This window comes from Neophocaena asiaeorientalis, unplaced genomic scaffold (genome assembly GCF_003031525.2).
Source record: "Neophocaena asiaeorientalis asiaeorientalis breed wild unplaced genomic scaffold, Neophocaena_asiaeorientalis_V1.1 scaffold476, whole genome shotgun sequence".
In the NCBI taxonomy this organism is placed as follows: domain Eukaryota; kingdom Metazoa; phylum Chordata; class Mammalia; order Artiodactyla; family Phocoenidae; genus Neophocaena; species Neophocaena asiaeorientalis.
The window spans coordinates 8499887-8517022 of NW_020172178.1; the positions used below are offsets into that span (position 1 = coordinate 8499887).

General features: G+C 47.8%; 1 protein-coding gene across 1 annotated transcript in view; it reads left to right on the plus strand.

Moving 5' to 3' along the window:
• The window catches only part of RCOR1 (REST corepressor 1), a gene marked incomplete at its 5' end in the record, with an annotated part of 121806 nt that extends 113161 nt beyond the window's left edge, over positions 1–8645 (plus strand). Inside the window, 5 exons of the mRNA XM_024758016.1 lie at positions 2172–2219; positions 2764–2841; positions 3068–3125; positions 3758–3987; positions 7724–8645. Coding sequence (XP_024613784.1) covers positions 2172–2219; positions 2764–2841; positions 3068–3125; positions 3758–3987; positions 7724–7765 — 456 coding nt within the window. The remainder of the gene's footprint in view (positions 1–2171; positions 2220–2763; positions 2842–3067; positions 3126–3757; positions 3988–7723) is intronic.
• Positions 8646–17136: the final 8491 nt, after the last annotated feature.

Here is a 17136-nt window from a genome sequence, read left to right on the forward strand (position 1 = left end):
TTTTGTCACCTTCGTGTCTGCATTCAGGGCAGTAAGAAGAGGGGGTGGAGGAAAAGCTTTTGCTTTCCCAGAACCTCCTGGACTTTGTGTGGCAGGGCTTTGCAGCCCGGCTCCTCCTAGCCCTGAGGAAATCGTCAGCCGCTGTCAAAGATACAAGTGAGAAGGGGGCTGGGAACGGCCGTCAGGTTAGCCAGCAGACACTGCTGGTTGCATCAGGTCTTTCCGGGTGGAGAGAATGAAATGGTCTGACCTTAGAGAAGAATCACTAAATACCCAATAAAATAGGAAAAAGAAAGTTGTGTTCAGCCAGGAGCTCTAGGTAAGGCACCAGGCCAAGTCAACTGCTTTTTTTGTTCTTTCTTTAAATGCTGGTTACTTTTTGTATCCTGTTTCTTATCCAGCTTGTTGCCACTCTGGCTTCTTTCCGATTGGCATGATGCTGGCAACTAGTCCCTATTCTTATTCTGATTAGTAAACATTGGACATTTGCTAATTTGGAAAATGATTAGGAGCAGACACGTAGGTAAATGAAAATATAGAGCTAAGTTTTAGTTCAGGATTTGTGGGTGTTTTACCTTGTAGCCACTCATTTAATCTCAATGCTTCTTTATCCATTGATTTTAGAGGGAAAATGTATGTGTTAAACAGGTTGGAAAATGCCTGTTACTTAATCACTTAATCACAATGCGATACGCACACGCACACACACACACACGCCCAGCTTTCTAACATATAAGAGTAACTGGAATGCCAGGGGGGAGAGGGTGGGGGGGGCATGAAATTGAATATATGTTCTAGTGGACATACCCCTGACTTTTTTGTGTGTGTGTTCTAATAAAACTTTATTTATAAAAATAGCCAGTAGGCTGGATTTGGTATGTAGGTCATAGTTTCCCAACCCCTGCTATAAATGAAACAAGGTTTACCATGAATAATAATGATGAAGCTCAGTTATGTCTAGGCCCCTGACTTTTGAGAATTTGCTCATTCCCTAGCCTAGTTTTCAGAATTCAGGGAGCATAATCCGAGCGCCTTGCAGTATTTTGTGGGTATTTTGTGGGTTGTTGGTAACTGTGAGCTCTGAGAAGAGTCTGAGATTGTGCTGTTCAGTGTGGTGGCCACATGTGGTCTTTAGATTTTAGTTCGGGTTAGTTGAAATTGGAGGAATTAAACCTGTGACTCCTCGGCTGGATAAGCCGCTTTTCGGGTGCTTAGTAGCGGCGTGTGGCAGGTGGCCGCCCGGTCAGGCAGCCCAAGTTTAGAATATTTTCATTATCAGAGAGAGTTCTGTCAGCTTATGCTGGTCTGAGAGCTTGGAATTACTTACTGTGAGTAAATTTCAAGTATTTTCTTCTGATCTGTACCTTTTCAAAATAAGCTAAAACAAATTTCAGTAAAGCAAGGTCCTGGTTTTTGGTTTTACTGTAGAGTGAATTCTGTGCATGTTTCCAGTATTTTTCTTTTCAGCTGTTTTTATGTTCTGATGTGGCACCGTTACAAAAGATTTGGAGTAGACTGTATTTCTGGCAGACGTTGAGGCCCTTGGTAAGGGCAGACAGGGTCAGTTTCTGGTTCTTGAAAGTGCTGGTCTTATTTACTTGCCCACTGGTCCCATAGCGTAGAAAAATTTTCCTGTACCACCCCCCGACCCCTTAAACCTTTTAGAAGAAGTAAAACAAAGGAGGAAAGGATCTGTGAAACTGGAAATCTATGAAATGTAAGTCGTCGAAAGTGGGGTTTTAAAAAATTGTATAAGTATAAAAAGTTTTTTTTGAAGAGGAGAGAGATTTACTAAAAAACTGAACCACCATCTCCACTCGTCTCCCACCCCTTCCCTATCTCTAAAATGTTTGCTTTTCTTCCTTTGCCTCAATAGGATTTCTGCTTTCAAGGGCACCTTCTGCTCATGAATATTTTTGATGTTTTACTTGGGAAAATGAACGTGTTCCTCTGCTTGCTTTCTTATTTGCTCAAGTGATTATTGAAGAATGAAAAATGATAGGGCCAGAGTTCCCCTAGTGCTAGGCACAGAAATGCCCCTCTGCTTAGAATTGAGAGAGAAGGGCCCCCTCCTGTGACCCAGCTTGTTCAGGAGCGAGTGCAGAATTAAAGAGCAGCTGTGGAGTGATTGAGTGGTTTGTATTTATTGTTTGTGTCTTTCTTTTGATTAGGCAAGGACAGTGAAAGGTCCACTGAATCAAAGCAAGAATGTGGGAAAGGTAATTTGTGAGAAAACGAAGTTACTGTTGCTCAGAATTAGACTTGTGGAGAACTGACATACTGCTTTCTTTTCTCCTCCCCGTTAAAGAAGCCTGCAGGTGGGGCTTCTGCCCTTTGTAGCGTCCGTGCGGGGCTCGGGGCTGTGAGGCTGTCCTGCCTTCACTCTGCCTGCTCTCTTTCTTCAGCTCAGCTCTGTGTGGTGGGAGCCCAGGCATTGTCTTCTGTGTCAGACTGCAGTCGTGCATTCTGTGGCCCCGGTCGCCTGTGCCGAGCTGGTGCATTAGGATTGTGTGCGCAGGCACCTTTTTACCACCATCCCTTCCGTCTTGGTTGTCTCTTGTCCGGTGCCCTAAGCAAGTCAATTAAAGAACTTAGTTAGCTGCTCTCAAAGGATACCATAGGGACCTCAAATTTGGGCTACCTTACAGGTTAGGAACTTCTTTCCTCTTGGTTTTTTGTTTCTTTTAGCTTTCTCAGTTCTCTCTTCTTTTCATACCTTTATAAAAGTGTTTCATTTTAAAAATGAAATCTTCTTTCCCTTAGATTCAGAATATTAAACAGACGAACAGTGCTCTAAAAGAAAAACTTGATGGTGGAATAGAACCATATCGACTTCCAGAGGTAGGATTATGTTAACATCATCTTTGAAGTCACACCTGAGTTTATGTGTTTAAGAATTTACTGTCTGTGTCTCCAGTACACGTCTCTTAGAAGGAAAGGTGTAGATATAACTTTATAAACCTAGTTGATGTTAAAATTATGATATGAGAAAAAGATTCATTAATCCTCATAAGGACATACTCATCTCTAAAGGTAGTATGCTAATAGGACTCATTTGGATACCCAGGTCATTCAGAAATGTAACGCACGTTGGACCACAGAGGAGCAGCTTCTCGCCGTACAAGGTAGGAGGAAGTTCTTATAAAATAAAGGTTTAGGAACAGCAGTCGCTTTCAGGAAAAAATGATACCCCATCCTGCTCCCAGCACATCATTCATGTTGAAACAAATTCTTGGAGGATTACGTCCTTCTAGTGGGCATCATTTTAGCTAAATTACTGCATTCTCTTTGGGCTTTACTTTTTTCCTTTCCCATGTCTCACAAGATGTAAAAATTAATCTGGGAGCCTCCGTGTTTAAAGGTGTATTTCACTTTAGCAGCTCCTCGTTGGGTTCTGAGTAGTCAGGAAGTACAGCTCGCGTGTTGGGGTTGTATGCTTGGAGGTGTTCTAGTCCTGGGGACCCTGAAGAGGCCAGTGTAGGATGTCCATGGCATAGGGTAACTGCTGGGTGACTTCAGTTACCATGCGACATACGTCAGGGAGGTACAGACCCTGCGTGACAGGGTCACACGGAGTGTCTCTGCCAGTCATCCACACTGGACTCTATACTACCCTTTTCCATTAGTGCGCTAAGATAGTACCTGCTGTTGAAAGCCTCTATGTTTCCTTATCTGGATGAGGGGTAAGTCTCAATTGTGTGTGTGTGTTTTTTATTATTTTTCTCGTGTTGAAAAAAATGCTTTCTCACATCCTTAGCCATCAGGAAATACGGCCGAGATTTTCAGGCAATCTCAGATGTGATTGGGAACAAATCAGTGGTACAAGTGAAGAACTTTTTTGTAAATTATCGACGCCGCTTCAACATAGATGAAGTTTTACAAGAATGGGAGGCAGAACATGGGAAGGAAGAAACCAATGGTCCCAATAACCAGAAACCTGCAACGTCCCCGGATAATTCTGTCAAGATGCCTGAAGAGGAAGACGAGGTAAGTCTGAAACGGTTGATCTCTGCCAGATTCATACTCAGTTCTCCAGTTAGTGTCTTCATTGATGACCTTTTCCAGCTGTAGAAATACTTTTAGGTTTCAGCTATGTCAGTAACTTGACTTTTACCTGTAAATACCATAATACATGTGTTGACTTCAGTCACTTTTTGGTCACTACGTATATTATTCACATTTTAGTTTCTGGACAAATTCTTAATTCCATCCTGGTTTCCTCCGGCCACAAAATATTCCACATTACCAATATTTCCTTAAATACAATGACAGCTTTGCCCTAAAACCGTAAGTTAGAAGTGCCTTGAGTATCAGTAAAGCTCAGTCGTGTGAAATGTGCTGTCATCTCCTGTGAGGTTTACGAGCGCACCGGGGAGTCTGCAGGTTCCTGCTGTGTCTGCTTCCACATCCGCTTGCCGTGCTGCTCTTTGGGGCTGACCTGCTGGAGTACTGATGAGGACACTTGTAGGTCCTGGGTTGCATGGAGGCTGGCATCCTGGTCGTCTCCTGGGTGGTGGCACGGGTTTCATCAGCCCGGGCAGCGGAGGTCGGGATGGGGGAGATTGTGGAGGCTGCCCCTCCCTCTGCACGTCTACCTCCCCCCTCCCCCCGCCCACGGATGCTGAGGCAGGGCTGGGAGCCAAGAGTTCATTGCTGCTGCCTTTAACATTTGCATTTGCTCACTGACATGGCAATTTAAGGGTTAATTTGCTATCACTTTCTCATCAGCATCTTCCCCAAATGAGGCAGGAGTGATTTGGAGTTACCTCTTTCGTATTGCCAGTGCTGCCCTCCCCCCCGCCCCCCCGCCCCCCGGGGGTAGAGCCTTGTGAAGAGGACACCCAGCGAGTGGCTTTGCGAGGCCTGTCAGGAGACAAACACTAGTTCTGTTAGAATTAGACTCTTTAGAGCCTTCTACCAGAAAATCTTTGTAGTTAAGTGTACAAAACCTATAGTACTGACAATGTGAGTGGGGTCCTTGCGTCACACCCAGGCACGGCCTGCCCATGGAGCAGGATAGCACATGAGCACAACAAAGGTGTTTTTCTCTGTCGGCAGTGATTTTTGTCTGTGTGCTAATTTCCCCTTTAGCAACAAATTAATTTCCCTGAAGTCCTGGACTCAATTTAGGAAGCGCTGAAAAGATGAGGATTACTGGGGTAAGAACGTCAGAATTTGCGAGAGTGAAAGCTTTCTTCCAAGTATGTTTTCTGACTTAAGTCCCAGGAAGCAGAAATAATAGGAAACTCAGATTTCCTGCCTCTCAAATTTAATCAAAGCCAGCTTCAGCAGGGTTAGCATAAAAAATGAGATAGTAGATTTAGGACCCAGGGTCACGATCTTCTTAGGCCTGGCTCTTTGACTGGCTAGCTTAGGTTAAGTCAGCTACATTTTCCTCGTTTGTTAGTCCAGAAGTTCCATCCTTCATGGTCCACTTGCGGTGCTGATGGCACATCAGAGTCCCCTCATCCTGTCTGCCTGGCTCGTCCATAGCTGACCTCCCCCACCCAGCAGCATGTCTTCTCTCTCTCTGATGGTTGATGTTCCCTGTGTCTGTTTACCCAGCCTTCTCTTCAGAAGGAATGGGATTATCTAACTCAACCCGAATATATAATCTTTATAGCTCCTTTAAAATTTTTTCACTTCTTTAGTCATTTAAAACTAACTCACTCTCTCTCTCTCTCTCTCTCATACACACACACACACACACGTGCACGCACGTGCATGCCTATATTTCCTTTTCTTTATCCCTTTCTTTTTATTTATTTTTTTATTTTACACATTTATTTTATTTTATTTTTATTTTTGGCTGCCTTGGGTCTTCGTCACTGCGTGCGGGCTTTCTCTAGTTGCGGCGAGCGGGGGCCCCTCTTCCTGTGGTGCGTGGGCCTCTCAGTGCGGCAGCTTCTCTTGCTGCGGAGCACGGGCTCTAGGCACGCAGGCTTCAGTAGTTGTAGCTCTCAGGCTCAGTAGTTGTGGCTCACGGGCTCCAGAGCACAGACTCAGTAGTTGTTGCGCACAGTCTTCGTTGCTCTGCAGCATGTGAGATCTTCCTGGACCAGGGATCAAACCCATGTTCCCTGCACAGGCAGGCGGATTCTCAACCACTGACCCACCAGGGAAGTCCCTCCCTTTCTTTTCATGTTTCTTATGGTACCAGCCCTCCTGCTTCACCACCCTGGTTTTCTGTTCTCCATATGATAGTTTGCAGAAGGAAATTAATCTGTAAGTACCAGCTGCTTCTCTGTGTCCACCAAGGGCCTAAGGGAACTGGTTAATTGTCTGTGTAATCAGTGCTCAGAACTTAGTGTCCTTGTAATTTCCCATTCTTGTTTATCCTTTGGAATCCAGCTGCTGAGAAAGATGTCTGCTGGTGTCCTGCCTGCCCTCGGGTTTTATGTATTTATGCAGTACAGACAGGGAGGAGGCCATCAGATTTGAGAAGTTCTGGAAACATAGCGGTCTGTCAGCTGCGGGCTTTTTTCCTTCAGAGCTAAGGAGGGAGATCTCTCTCCGCAGCCCAAGAGGGTTGAGCTTTTGAGACTCAGAGCTCTCTGGGGTGGCCAAGGATAGAGTACGGGGAGGTGTCAGAAAAGCACAGAGGGATGCTAAAAGTGACTGCATTGGAGATACACATTCTCGCTTAAAATTGTAGAATGATTGAGTGTATTACTAGTGAGGAGAAATCTGATTTGACTAGCGACCGTTCTCATAAATTGGGATTCCACCTGAAGGCGCAGCTGCTTTCCGATTCTGGACTCTTAGCTCAGCTGTTTCCTTAGGAGTAAGGCACCACGGGGGTAGCAGTGAGCTCTATGACTTTTAGGCTTGGGTCTGGAAGTCAGTCTTAAAAAATGAGAGTAGAGAGTTAAGAAATGCCTTTGAAGCTTCTAAGGAGATCCCGCGATCTTTGGTATCGTCTGTACCCCAGCGTGTTCTGGTGGCTGTTTGCTGAACGGGGCAGGCACCATGGTGTACCCTCCGGCGGGTCCTAGGACACCTGAGTGTTGCTGTTTGCCAGGCACTGTGCCGATATGCCCTTTGCAGGGATTCTTATTTAATCCTGTGAAGTAGACATCGTTATTATGTATATTCTGCCGATGAGGAAGCTGAAGCTCAAAGAGAAATGATACCTCGTCCAAGGACACACAGCTAGAAAGGACAGAGCCGGGATTTGAACCCAAGACACGTGGCTGCAGGGGCCACACTCTCGCCCTCCGTCCGCCCGCCTGGCCTCAGCACAGGCATTGCCTCGGGGCCCTGTGTTTGCGGGGCAGTGTGGGTTGGGCTGCACCAGACCGGAGTTAGCAGTTTATATTGTTTACCTGTCTTTTTTTAAAATAAATTTATTTATTTTATTTTCACTTATTTTTGGCTGTGTTGGGTCTTTGTTGCTGTGTGCGGTCTTTCTCTAGCTGCAGCCAGCGAGGGCTACTCTTCGTTGCGGTGCACAGGCTTTTCATTGCGGTGGCTTCTCTGGTTGCAGAGAACGGGCTCTAGGCGCGCGCACGGGCTTGGTAGTTGTGGCTTACGGGCTGTAGAGCGCAGGCTCGGTAGTTGTGGCGCACGGGCTTAGTTGCTCTGCGGCACGTGGGATCCTCCCAGACCAGGGCTCGAACCCGTGTCCCCTGCATTGGCAGGCGGGTTCTTAACCACTGCGCCACCAGGGAAGCCCCCTGTATTGTTTACCTGTCTTTGATTCTGCTTTTTCTCCTCTGCTCAGGCTGCTTCCGTTCTTGACGTCAGATACGCATCTGCCTCATGAGAAACTCTGGTGGCTTTGAGCACTTGGTGTGGACGACTGTGTTATCCAGGATTCAGGTGTCACAAGACATCACCTAGCCGTCTGCATCACATCTCTGTGGACAAGCAGCTATTACCAAAAAGGCATACACTTCCAGTCCTGTGCTACATCTGCCTTAATTCTCTGCTCGCTCCTCCGTGTTGGCGCCACTTCCCGGAGAGCTCTTTGCGTCTCTCGCTCTGCCTAAGTGAGGGGGGTCCCGTGGCCTGCCCACCTCCTGTGACCCTGGGGACCACCGCCTCAGTCGGAGCCCCGGCCCACCAACAGCAGCTCTTCCCCGTCGGCGGCTTCAGAACAGGTAGTCGCCTCGGAAGGCGTGACTCTGTTCCTGCATGGCCTGCAAGCTCTACTTTGTGCATAATGTAATTTTCAGAGTAACTGTGGCCCCATCGGCCTTCTAGGAAGTTTCCTTTGTTCTTTTCTGAGGCATCCACCTAAGTGATATCACGCTTCTTTGGAAATCACAATACATTGGCAGACTGCATTATAACCCTTATCGTGCCAAACAGCCTGACGCAACTCATATTTCCCTAAATGTCAGTATAATTATGGTTTATAAATTTAGTTGGCTTCAGTCTCTCCCTTCTCCCTTCCCGCGAGGTAGAAAGCTCATTCATAGCAACTGTCCTTGGACACTGTAGCTCAGAGGGAGTGTGGACTCAACACTTCGTGCCGTCAACTTGCAGATCGTCACCCCAGGATGGGCGTCACCCTGTCCGTTCCTGACCCCCCACCCGTACCACCGCCCAACTCCAAGAGATTTGGTCTATACCACTGTACCTGGTGCTTGTACATTTGGAATTGGTGCCTTCTCCTTTTGGCAACCATGTTTTCAACCCTTTTTCTGTTTCGGTGTCTTATTTCTTCTTTAAAGTTTATTGCTTGCCAAAGATGACGTCACTGAGATTAGGAGTCGGGGAGAACCTGCTGCAGGCTCTTTCCAGTGTGCAGATTTGAAATGTCAGGTTAGGGCGATAATAAAGGGCATTGGAATAGCTGGTGATGGTTTTATAAAAGCTACATGCTGTTTGTTCCCCGGCCTGCTGGTACACTTGGCCTTTCTCATGTCACTCCACATAGCCGCTGTGTCCGTCATGTACTGATGTGAGCCCATGAGCACCATCCTCTCTCAGTATTATATCGATAGTACAGAACAGAGACGTGATCAGTTATTGGCTCTAGTGAGACCAAGATGGAAAGGAACAGTCAGCGAAGTGGTGTGTAATGCCTTTGGTTGGACTGGGAACAATTACAAATGTTTAATAAATGTTTAAAACCTCCATAATCACTTTTATTCTCTTGCCAGACCGTGGGCTCTTGAGAGGTTGAGGGTAGACTGCGAGGTGTGCTCTAATGTGACCCATTCCCCATCCCACGGTTGGTTCAGCCTGCACTAAATGTGTTGAAGGAGCTTTTTCTGTTGTTGGTTTTTGCATCATTTAAATATTTTTCGTGCTTTCAATACCAAAAAGAAAAAGAAAATTGCAGATGCTTTAAGGCATAAACAGAATTCTTAAGAATTTGAAATATGCAATTAAAATTTGATGTGTTTTGCCTCCCAAGCACCTTGGCTTTTTTTTTTTTTTTTTTTTTTTAAGTCAGCTGGTTTTCTCTTTAGGAAGAGGGTCAGCAAGAAAGCTAGATTGTTTGTTTGGAATTGTACTTCTTTTTTTGAAATCTGGAGAAAGGTCATTCGAAAGGGGAGTGAAATGGGACTTTGCCGGTTTTCGACACTTGTCCCTGCGAGAGGTGTCTGTTGATCAGGAGCTGGTGAAGAAGAGCGTGAGAGGGGCTAGGGGCATCACAGCTCGCGGCTCCCACCTACACGGGCCGGCACGGTGACACTAGTCACAGCGTAGGGCTCATTTTGTTTTTATCGTGAGCCTGCTGCGTAATTGGAAAATGGCAGGAAAAACGTGGGTAAGAGGCGGCATAAGTTTTGCACGCCGCTTAAAGGGGACACTAGGCCTGAAAGAAGATTTCGCTTCTCCTTGCTTCTTCTCGAGACCTCCTTCCTCTTAACGGAAGCAGTAGGCAATTTGCTGCAGTGGTTTCCCTGCCAGTAGAGCTGCTGTTCCTCTCTTCACCCCCAGGCTATTTTCCTTAAGAATCGATCCCCTTTGGCAGTGCTTGAAGGTTTGGTGCTTTGTCCCGTGTGGCGCGGCAGGCATCCCGGCAGTGCCAGGCCTCTGTCTGTGCTCAGACATCCCCTTACCTGGTTCCTGGCACCAAGTGGGCCCCAGTCCCGAAGAGTCACGTGCTGGAGTACTTGCTATCACAGCAGCTGAATTTCAGCTTTCTCTCCGAGGGGGAGGGGCATGTCGTTTTCATTTGCCAGAAGGAAAACAGTTGTCTTTGCCCCACTGCCTTCATTGTAGTCTCATGCGTAAAAGAGCACTGTGTTTTAAACTTTCATTACACTGTCTCTGCAATGATGTTGTAAATGCAAGAAATCACTTAGCTTTAGAAGCCAAGTGATTTGGTCTTATTTTACGGGAAGACCCTTTTTAACATATCAAGACTTCGGTGCGTCAGCAGGCTGTGTTTGGATGTGTAAGGGGTACACAGTGACAACTGCTTTGGATGCAATGTTCACTTAAGCTTTGTCTTCTTAAAAATTATCAATGTGAATGTCATAATTATATATATATTTTTGTGGAAAATTTCTCCTAAGTATAAGTTATTGTGCAAAATATAGTACCATTGAAGCAAATGATAGTTTAACTTTTAGTTTAGAAATCCTAAAAGATATAAGTTGTATTGCATATGCATTAAAAGTTTGTTTTATTTAATTTTATGTAGATGTGTAAAGTGTTAGGTAAAATTTTTTTTCACGTATTCATTTAAACACCTTGTTACTTGAATATTGTGTTGACTGGTCATAAGCAGTGATGGATTCTGTAATATAGGTCTTTTAACCAGGAAGCAGCCCTGCCTCAGTTGTGCTGATCAGGTGAGCAGTGGTGCAGGTCGGTGCTGGTGTCAGCAGGAGCCTGAGGTTAGTGTGACCCCCTCCGCGCCCCGCTTCCCCCGTGTCGTCTTGGTACATTCGTGCCTACCAGACACCAGGTCCTCAAGGTGGCTTTTGATAGTCATAAACCTCTAATCAAAAGATGAAAAAGAAAAAATAGTTGAGTTCTAAAAGCTTACTGTGGTGGACTAATTAAGCAGTAGTCTTCTGTGCGTATAAAGTTCCCTCAACCCTCACACACCACTCTAAGTGTGCTCGTTGTCACTTTAAATTTCAACTATGCCCTATTTTTGTCCTTCTGAATATCAGATGTACTATTGGTATAATTACAGACCAAAAATAAGCCAAATAGTGCATTACACTAACTGGATCCCTTCTTACATGAGCAAAGGACGGATGGAGCCAGCCCACACGAGAGCCTCATTTCTCTTGTCTAGCCTGATCTAAATCAAGTGACCCAGGATTCAAGCTTTTAAAACCAAGTGAAACTTGGCCTCAAGTTGACTCAAGGTGGTTAGCTAATTTGAATCTAGTGATCTTGTGCAATGCTCAAAAACAAATACTCTTTCTGCCACTCCCTGGATCTCTGCAGCTCTCCCTACTTACAGTAAAGCACGAGCGCGGTAACGTCGCGGTGCAGCAGAAGGAAGGTCAGTATAGCCTATGCATGCTGTGTGGTACTGAGTGTTTACAGCCCTCTCCTCAGCTCACGTTGATACTGGAGCGGATAGTAGTCCATTACGTAGACTTACCAACTTTGCTAAGTGCTTTTTAGACTGCGTAAGAATTTTTCAAGATTTTAAAAGATGTATAAGGTTAAGTTTGCAAATATAATGGAAATGCTGTATATCTTTTGAAGTGATAAAAATCCATGTTGGAATTTTAAAGAAAATATGTTGTAATAACGCTGTTGTAAGTAATATTTTAATGTCTCTCTTTGCCTGTTTTCTATTTCGCACATTCATTGTGGTGAATGTTCATAGCATTATAACTGCTTAGCCATCAAACGATAACATTTGTTAGTAGAGATTGAAAATTTTATTTGTGAAATTCTGCAGAATTCATTTTTCTATTTCCAATATTTGCTGAAGTTAAATAAAAATTTTCAAGCCATTGATGTAATAAAATAGGAAACAAAAGAATTTTCTGACCCTCCACCCTCCATCAAAGCAATACCCCACCCTGATACAAAGTGGGTTTTTCCCTGCCTTTTTGCACTGGGCCTTGGGATTTCTGAAAGTGTAAATTCCCCAGAGCTGTGCCCTGTGGGAGCACACAACCAGGGGTGCTTTTGTTTTTAGCCTTTATCTCTACCTGAACTACATTTTTATTTTATAATATATGATAAGCTTATGGTTGGGATCAAATCAAGGTACATAAGTTTGTAACATTTGTGATAGTTGAGGGCTTAAATTTATAGGTTGGATGAGAGGAATTTTTTTCCCCGTTAGTGATTTTTCTCTTTTCTGGCCGACCAGGCTTGGGCACGTGGATGCTGGCCTCAGCACAGCCTCGGGACTGGCAGAGAAGAGGTGAGACCACCACCTTTGTTGCCTCTGGTCAGCCCAGTGGACACGGCCCAAATCTCAGCACCTCTCTGAGTAACGTGAAGAACGCCTTCGGCATCCGTTGGACATCTCTAGGGCCTTTTTTAGCTGAAATGTAGGATTTGGTTAGATAACTACCATGTAAAAACCTGACTTCCAGGTCCAGCCTTGCCCAATACAGCATTTAAAATACGTAGATCCGGCCTCTCCATGTGTGTGACTTCACGTAGCATAGGCGGGCTTTACGGGGCGCTTCTCGGAGTCCCTCGCCTGGCAGACTTGGTCATGGCGCTCAGTGTCCCAGGAGAGTGTGTCCAGTGCTGCCAGAGGGTCTGCGTGGAAGGGAGGGTGGGACCTGAGGGTGGCCCCTGGGAGAAGAGGTCAAAGGCTCAGAGACCTCAGAATGTGCCTTGTGGAGGTGACTCCTGGTACGGAACAAGGGGGAGCAAGTACCAAGGCCAGAACCCTGGGCTTTGCTCCAGGAGATGGAGGAAGAAGGGAAGCCGAAGGGGCCCAGGAGAAGGGGCGGGGCTGAGGAGGCGGCCTTCGTCTGCTACTGGACGTCCGCTAGGATGCACCCCGGGGTTGGGGGCTGTCTGGGCTTGGTCTTTCTTGACTTAGAAGAACAGTGGGCGCAGGGTAAAATGAGGGGTTATGGAGGAGCTGTGGGGAAGGCTCCCAGAGAGCAGCGTGGACCGCCTCGCGTGTATGAGCAGAGAGTAGGACCGGCGGGAGTCAACTCATGGGTCCTGAATCGAGGGTGCATGAGGAGCGGGGGTCCAGGCCCCCTTCCGGCGAGTAGGAGGGAAAGGACTCCCACATACAGGTGCATCCAGGTCGCCTGCTCTGCCACATCTCTCGTCATCCCGAGCCTGAGCACAGGCGCACATCCCAACCTACGCGGCAGGAGAGGGGCGGCAGCCCCGGGTGGGGACTCCGGATCTTCCCTGGCGCCTCCCTCTGCCTCCACCCGGCGAGTGCACGTACTGAAAATGCTGCACTTCCTCTTCTCCATGCTTCCGCGTTCCCAGGGCCATGCTAGGTGCTGACTCTTGGAAGTGAGAGATGCATGAAGTGTTCCAGGTGATCGAATTCCTTTCCTTCTTGGCAGATTGAAGACCGTGCTTGTTCCTCTCTTGCAGCTGCTTCGTGCTTGGGGCATCATTAGAGTCTAGACGAGCTCACGGGAGATCCTGAGTTACTCTTTGGCCCCGGGCTGGATGGAGCCAGTCTCCCAGGGCAGCCTGCCAAGTCTGCTTTCCTGCAGTTGCAGGCCTTAAAGCAACCCCTGGCCTTCCCCCTCTTTCAGCTCTCCCTCCCCGGACCGTCTCATCCCCCACTGGGGCCTCTGCTTCACCTGTGGCCTGATAGCTGTCACACTGTGAGCCCCCGTCCCTCGGAGCTCACTCCTGTGAGTACCTCTAGATGACAGGTCTGAGACTAAGTTCCCTCCCCCACTCCTGTTTCTGAGTTCTCTTCCCTGCTGTGTGGCACTGCTATACCTTAGCTCATCAAACTAGAAACACGGGTGTCCCCTGCCTCTTGAGAGCCCCCTCGAGTCTCCTTCTCCATTACAACGTCCAGTGACCGCTCAGGCCCCTCCCAGTCTCCTGGGCTGATGCGCAAGCTCCGAATTCATCTTGTCCCCGACATTCCATTTTCCTTCTCTCACCCACCCCTCACCTCCCCACCACAATTCGGGCCCTTTCCTGCTTAAAATGCTCCATTTGCCTTCTACAAAAACACACAACCCTTCATTCTGTCTTAAGCCATGTGACATTCCTACTGCAGGGCCGTTCTCTGGGCTTTTCTCGGCCGCTACGCCTTCCCCCTTCCACGTGGCCCTACCCCCTGCGGCTCAGCCACAGCTGCTTCTCTGAAGTCCTGACCTCACGCCTCCACCTTCAGCAGAGGGAATGGGTCTCAAGGCTTCTGCCACCTACACCTCTATGCACTTCCCTCTTCTTACTATACTATAAAGAAGCGATTTAAGTTTTCTATCCTTTTAAATAGGTAACCAGTGTACTTGGCATAAAAGGCAAGCAGTGAGAGACCTACGTTCCCCATCCGTGTCCCCCAGCCCCCCGGCGCCCTCCACAGGTAGTTGCTGCTCTGGCGCGTCCTTCGAGAGAGGGTCAATACACGCACAGGCTTGCATGCTTGACTTGCACGTGTGCAGAGACCCATTTTCATACAAATAATATACAGCCACCCCTCGGTATCTGGGGGGGGGGGGGGTTCTAGGACCCCTGCAGATACCAGAATCCAAGGATGCTCAAGTCACTTACATGACATGGAACAGTCAGCCCTCTGTATCCTTGCGTTCCAAGTCTACAGGTACGGGGGCTGACTGTACTATGTATGCCCTTCTTGCCTTACCATCCTTACCTCGTTTTCTTACTTCACCTGCCAGTGTCTTAGTCTTTCTGCATCAGGACATGGATACGAAGTTGCTTCATTCCTTTGCATTGGTTCCATGGTATCCTAGTTACGGTATCTAGTTATGACTAGATACAGTTTACTTAAACCATCCTCGATCGATAGTCACTGAAGTACAGTTTGTGATCTGAGCAGACTGTGTCATTTTGCCTACATGCAAGTGTAGCTGTAGAATAGATATAGAGGATTAGAATCTGGGTCCAAAAGTCTGTTCACTCTTACACTTGACACATACTGTTCTCTGTCTTCCAGAGGGGTAGTACCAATCTCTCCTTTCATCTGCCATGAATGAGGCAACTTGTTGCCCTGTGCCCTTCGCAGTGCTGTGATAACTAACCGTTTTGATCTGAGGTGTTTTATAAGCTTTTTACGAGATCAGGATTGTCATAGTCATCTCGGTCCCCACGACTGGCGATAATAGCCACATAGAATAAAGAAATGGGGAGGCCTGGTGCATTGAGGAAGAGAAATGAATGCCTGCTGGCCCTTGTGCTTGAGGATGAAAGGCCCCATGATGGCTTATGATGGACGCCTGGGGGAGGGGGTGTGGGAGGGATGTGCAGCTGCCAGTCCCTGGGCATCCAGAGATGGATGCACTGAGGTTTGGGGTTTTCTGGGCTCTTGGCTTATTTCTTGAACTATTTGCTATTTTTTACTGCCTAAGTACTGGGGGGAAAATGAATTCAAATTAAAGATCTGGTGCTTGTACGTTTGAAATGAGGTTGAAGAGCGCTCCGCGGATTCTGGTTTTCTGGTCCTCCGTTTCTCCCTGCTCCTCACAAGCCCCTGCCCCATCGTGTGAGCTGGGTGACTGAAGTGTGAGCAGACAGACGTTCAGGGTCCTGGCCTGGAGGTGCTGCACAGACACCCTGTAGCTCAGACGCCCTGTGCTGGGCAGTGCTTCTCAGCTCTGAGTGATCTGGGGGCAGGGATCATCTTGCCTGGTGCGCTCTTGGCGAAGGTGTCCCCGAGAAGGTGACGGTTGAAGAGGGAGCGACAGCTAGTCCAGGTACCGCAGCAGACCCTGTGGTTTACGTGGGACGGGCCAGGCCCCTTTCAGTCAAGTTGAGGCTCTGTTTTTCCCTCACCATCCACCGGAGGGTGTTGGAATTTCATGTGGTTCCGTGGTGATCCTCGCATCAACCTGGTTTCCCACCCGTGGCCAAGGCCTGGTGAATGTTCACTGCCGCTCAGAAACTTAGAGAAGCCAAGTTCCCCGGGAGGCACGGCAGACAGGGGCTGCTCCAAAGGCTCCCTTCTTAGGCCGCCCCTGTTCGCAGTCAGGGACAGAGGGTTTAGGTGGGAGTCCAAGGACAGGAGGCGGGCTGAACACGCCCAGGTGACTCTCCAGCTGGGGTGTATGTTAGGAACCCCCGGCCACAGGTCAGGGCCGTCGCTGGTGTCCCTGGACCTGTGGCCGGCACTCGGCCTGAGGAAAAGCTTTGCTGGCGGGCCGCCTAGTCCTCCTTCAAAGACTCTTTGTGTAACGAAGTTATTTTGCATATGGTGGCCCATGGCACTTCATTGATTGAAAAGTAAATTCAGCAACAATTAAGTCTTTTTCTTTTTTTTTTTCTTTTTTGGCTGTGTTGGGTCGTCATTGCTGCGCGCAGGCTTTCTCTGGTTGTGGCGAGCGGGCTTCTCATTGCAGTGGCTTCTCTTGTTGCGGAGCATGGGCTCTAGGCGCGCGGGCTTCAGTAGTTGTGGCCCGTGGGCCCAGTAGTTGTGGCTCACAGGCTCTCGGGCGCAGGCTCAGTAGTTGCGGCACATGGGCTTAGTTGCTCTGCAGCATGTGGGATCTTCCCGGGCCAGGGCTCGAACCTGTGTCCCCTGCATTGGCAGGTGGATTCTTAACCCCTGTGCCACCAGGGAAGCCCAACAGTTAAGTCTTTTTTTAAGTTAGTTTGTTTATTTATTTTTGGCCGTGTTGGGTCTTCGTTTCTGTGCGAGGGCTTTTCTCTACTTGCGGCGAGCAGGGGCCGCTCTTCTTCGCGGTGCGCGGGCCTCTCACTGTTGCGGCCTCTCGTTGCGGAGCACAGGCTCCAGATGCGCAGGCCCAGTAGCTGTGGCTCATGGGCCCAGTTGCTCCGCGGCATGTGGGATCCTCCCAGACCAGGGCTCGAACCTGTGTCCCCTGCATTGGCAGGCAGACTCTCAACCACTGCGCCACCAGGGAAGCTCAACAATTAAGTCTTATACTCCGGATAATTGTGTATAGCAAATTATTTGTGGGTTTTAGTATTAATTGCTTAATTTGTTGAAGACTGCCTTGGCCCCTAAGGACCAAACATACCTTATTTGATGTAATGCTCATAGCAGCCTTACGAGTAGGGACTGTCATCCAGTTTTAATAGAAGAGGAAACCAAGACTAAGA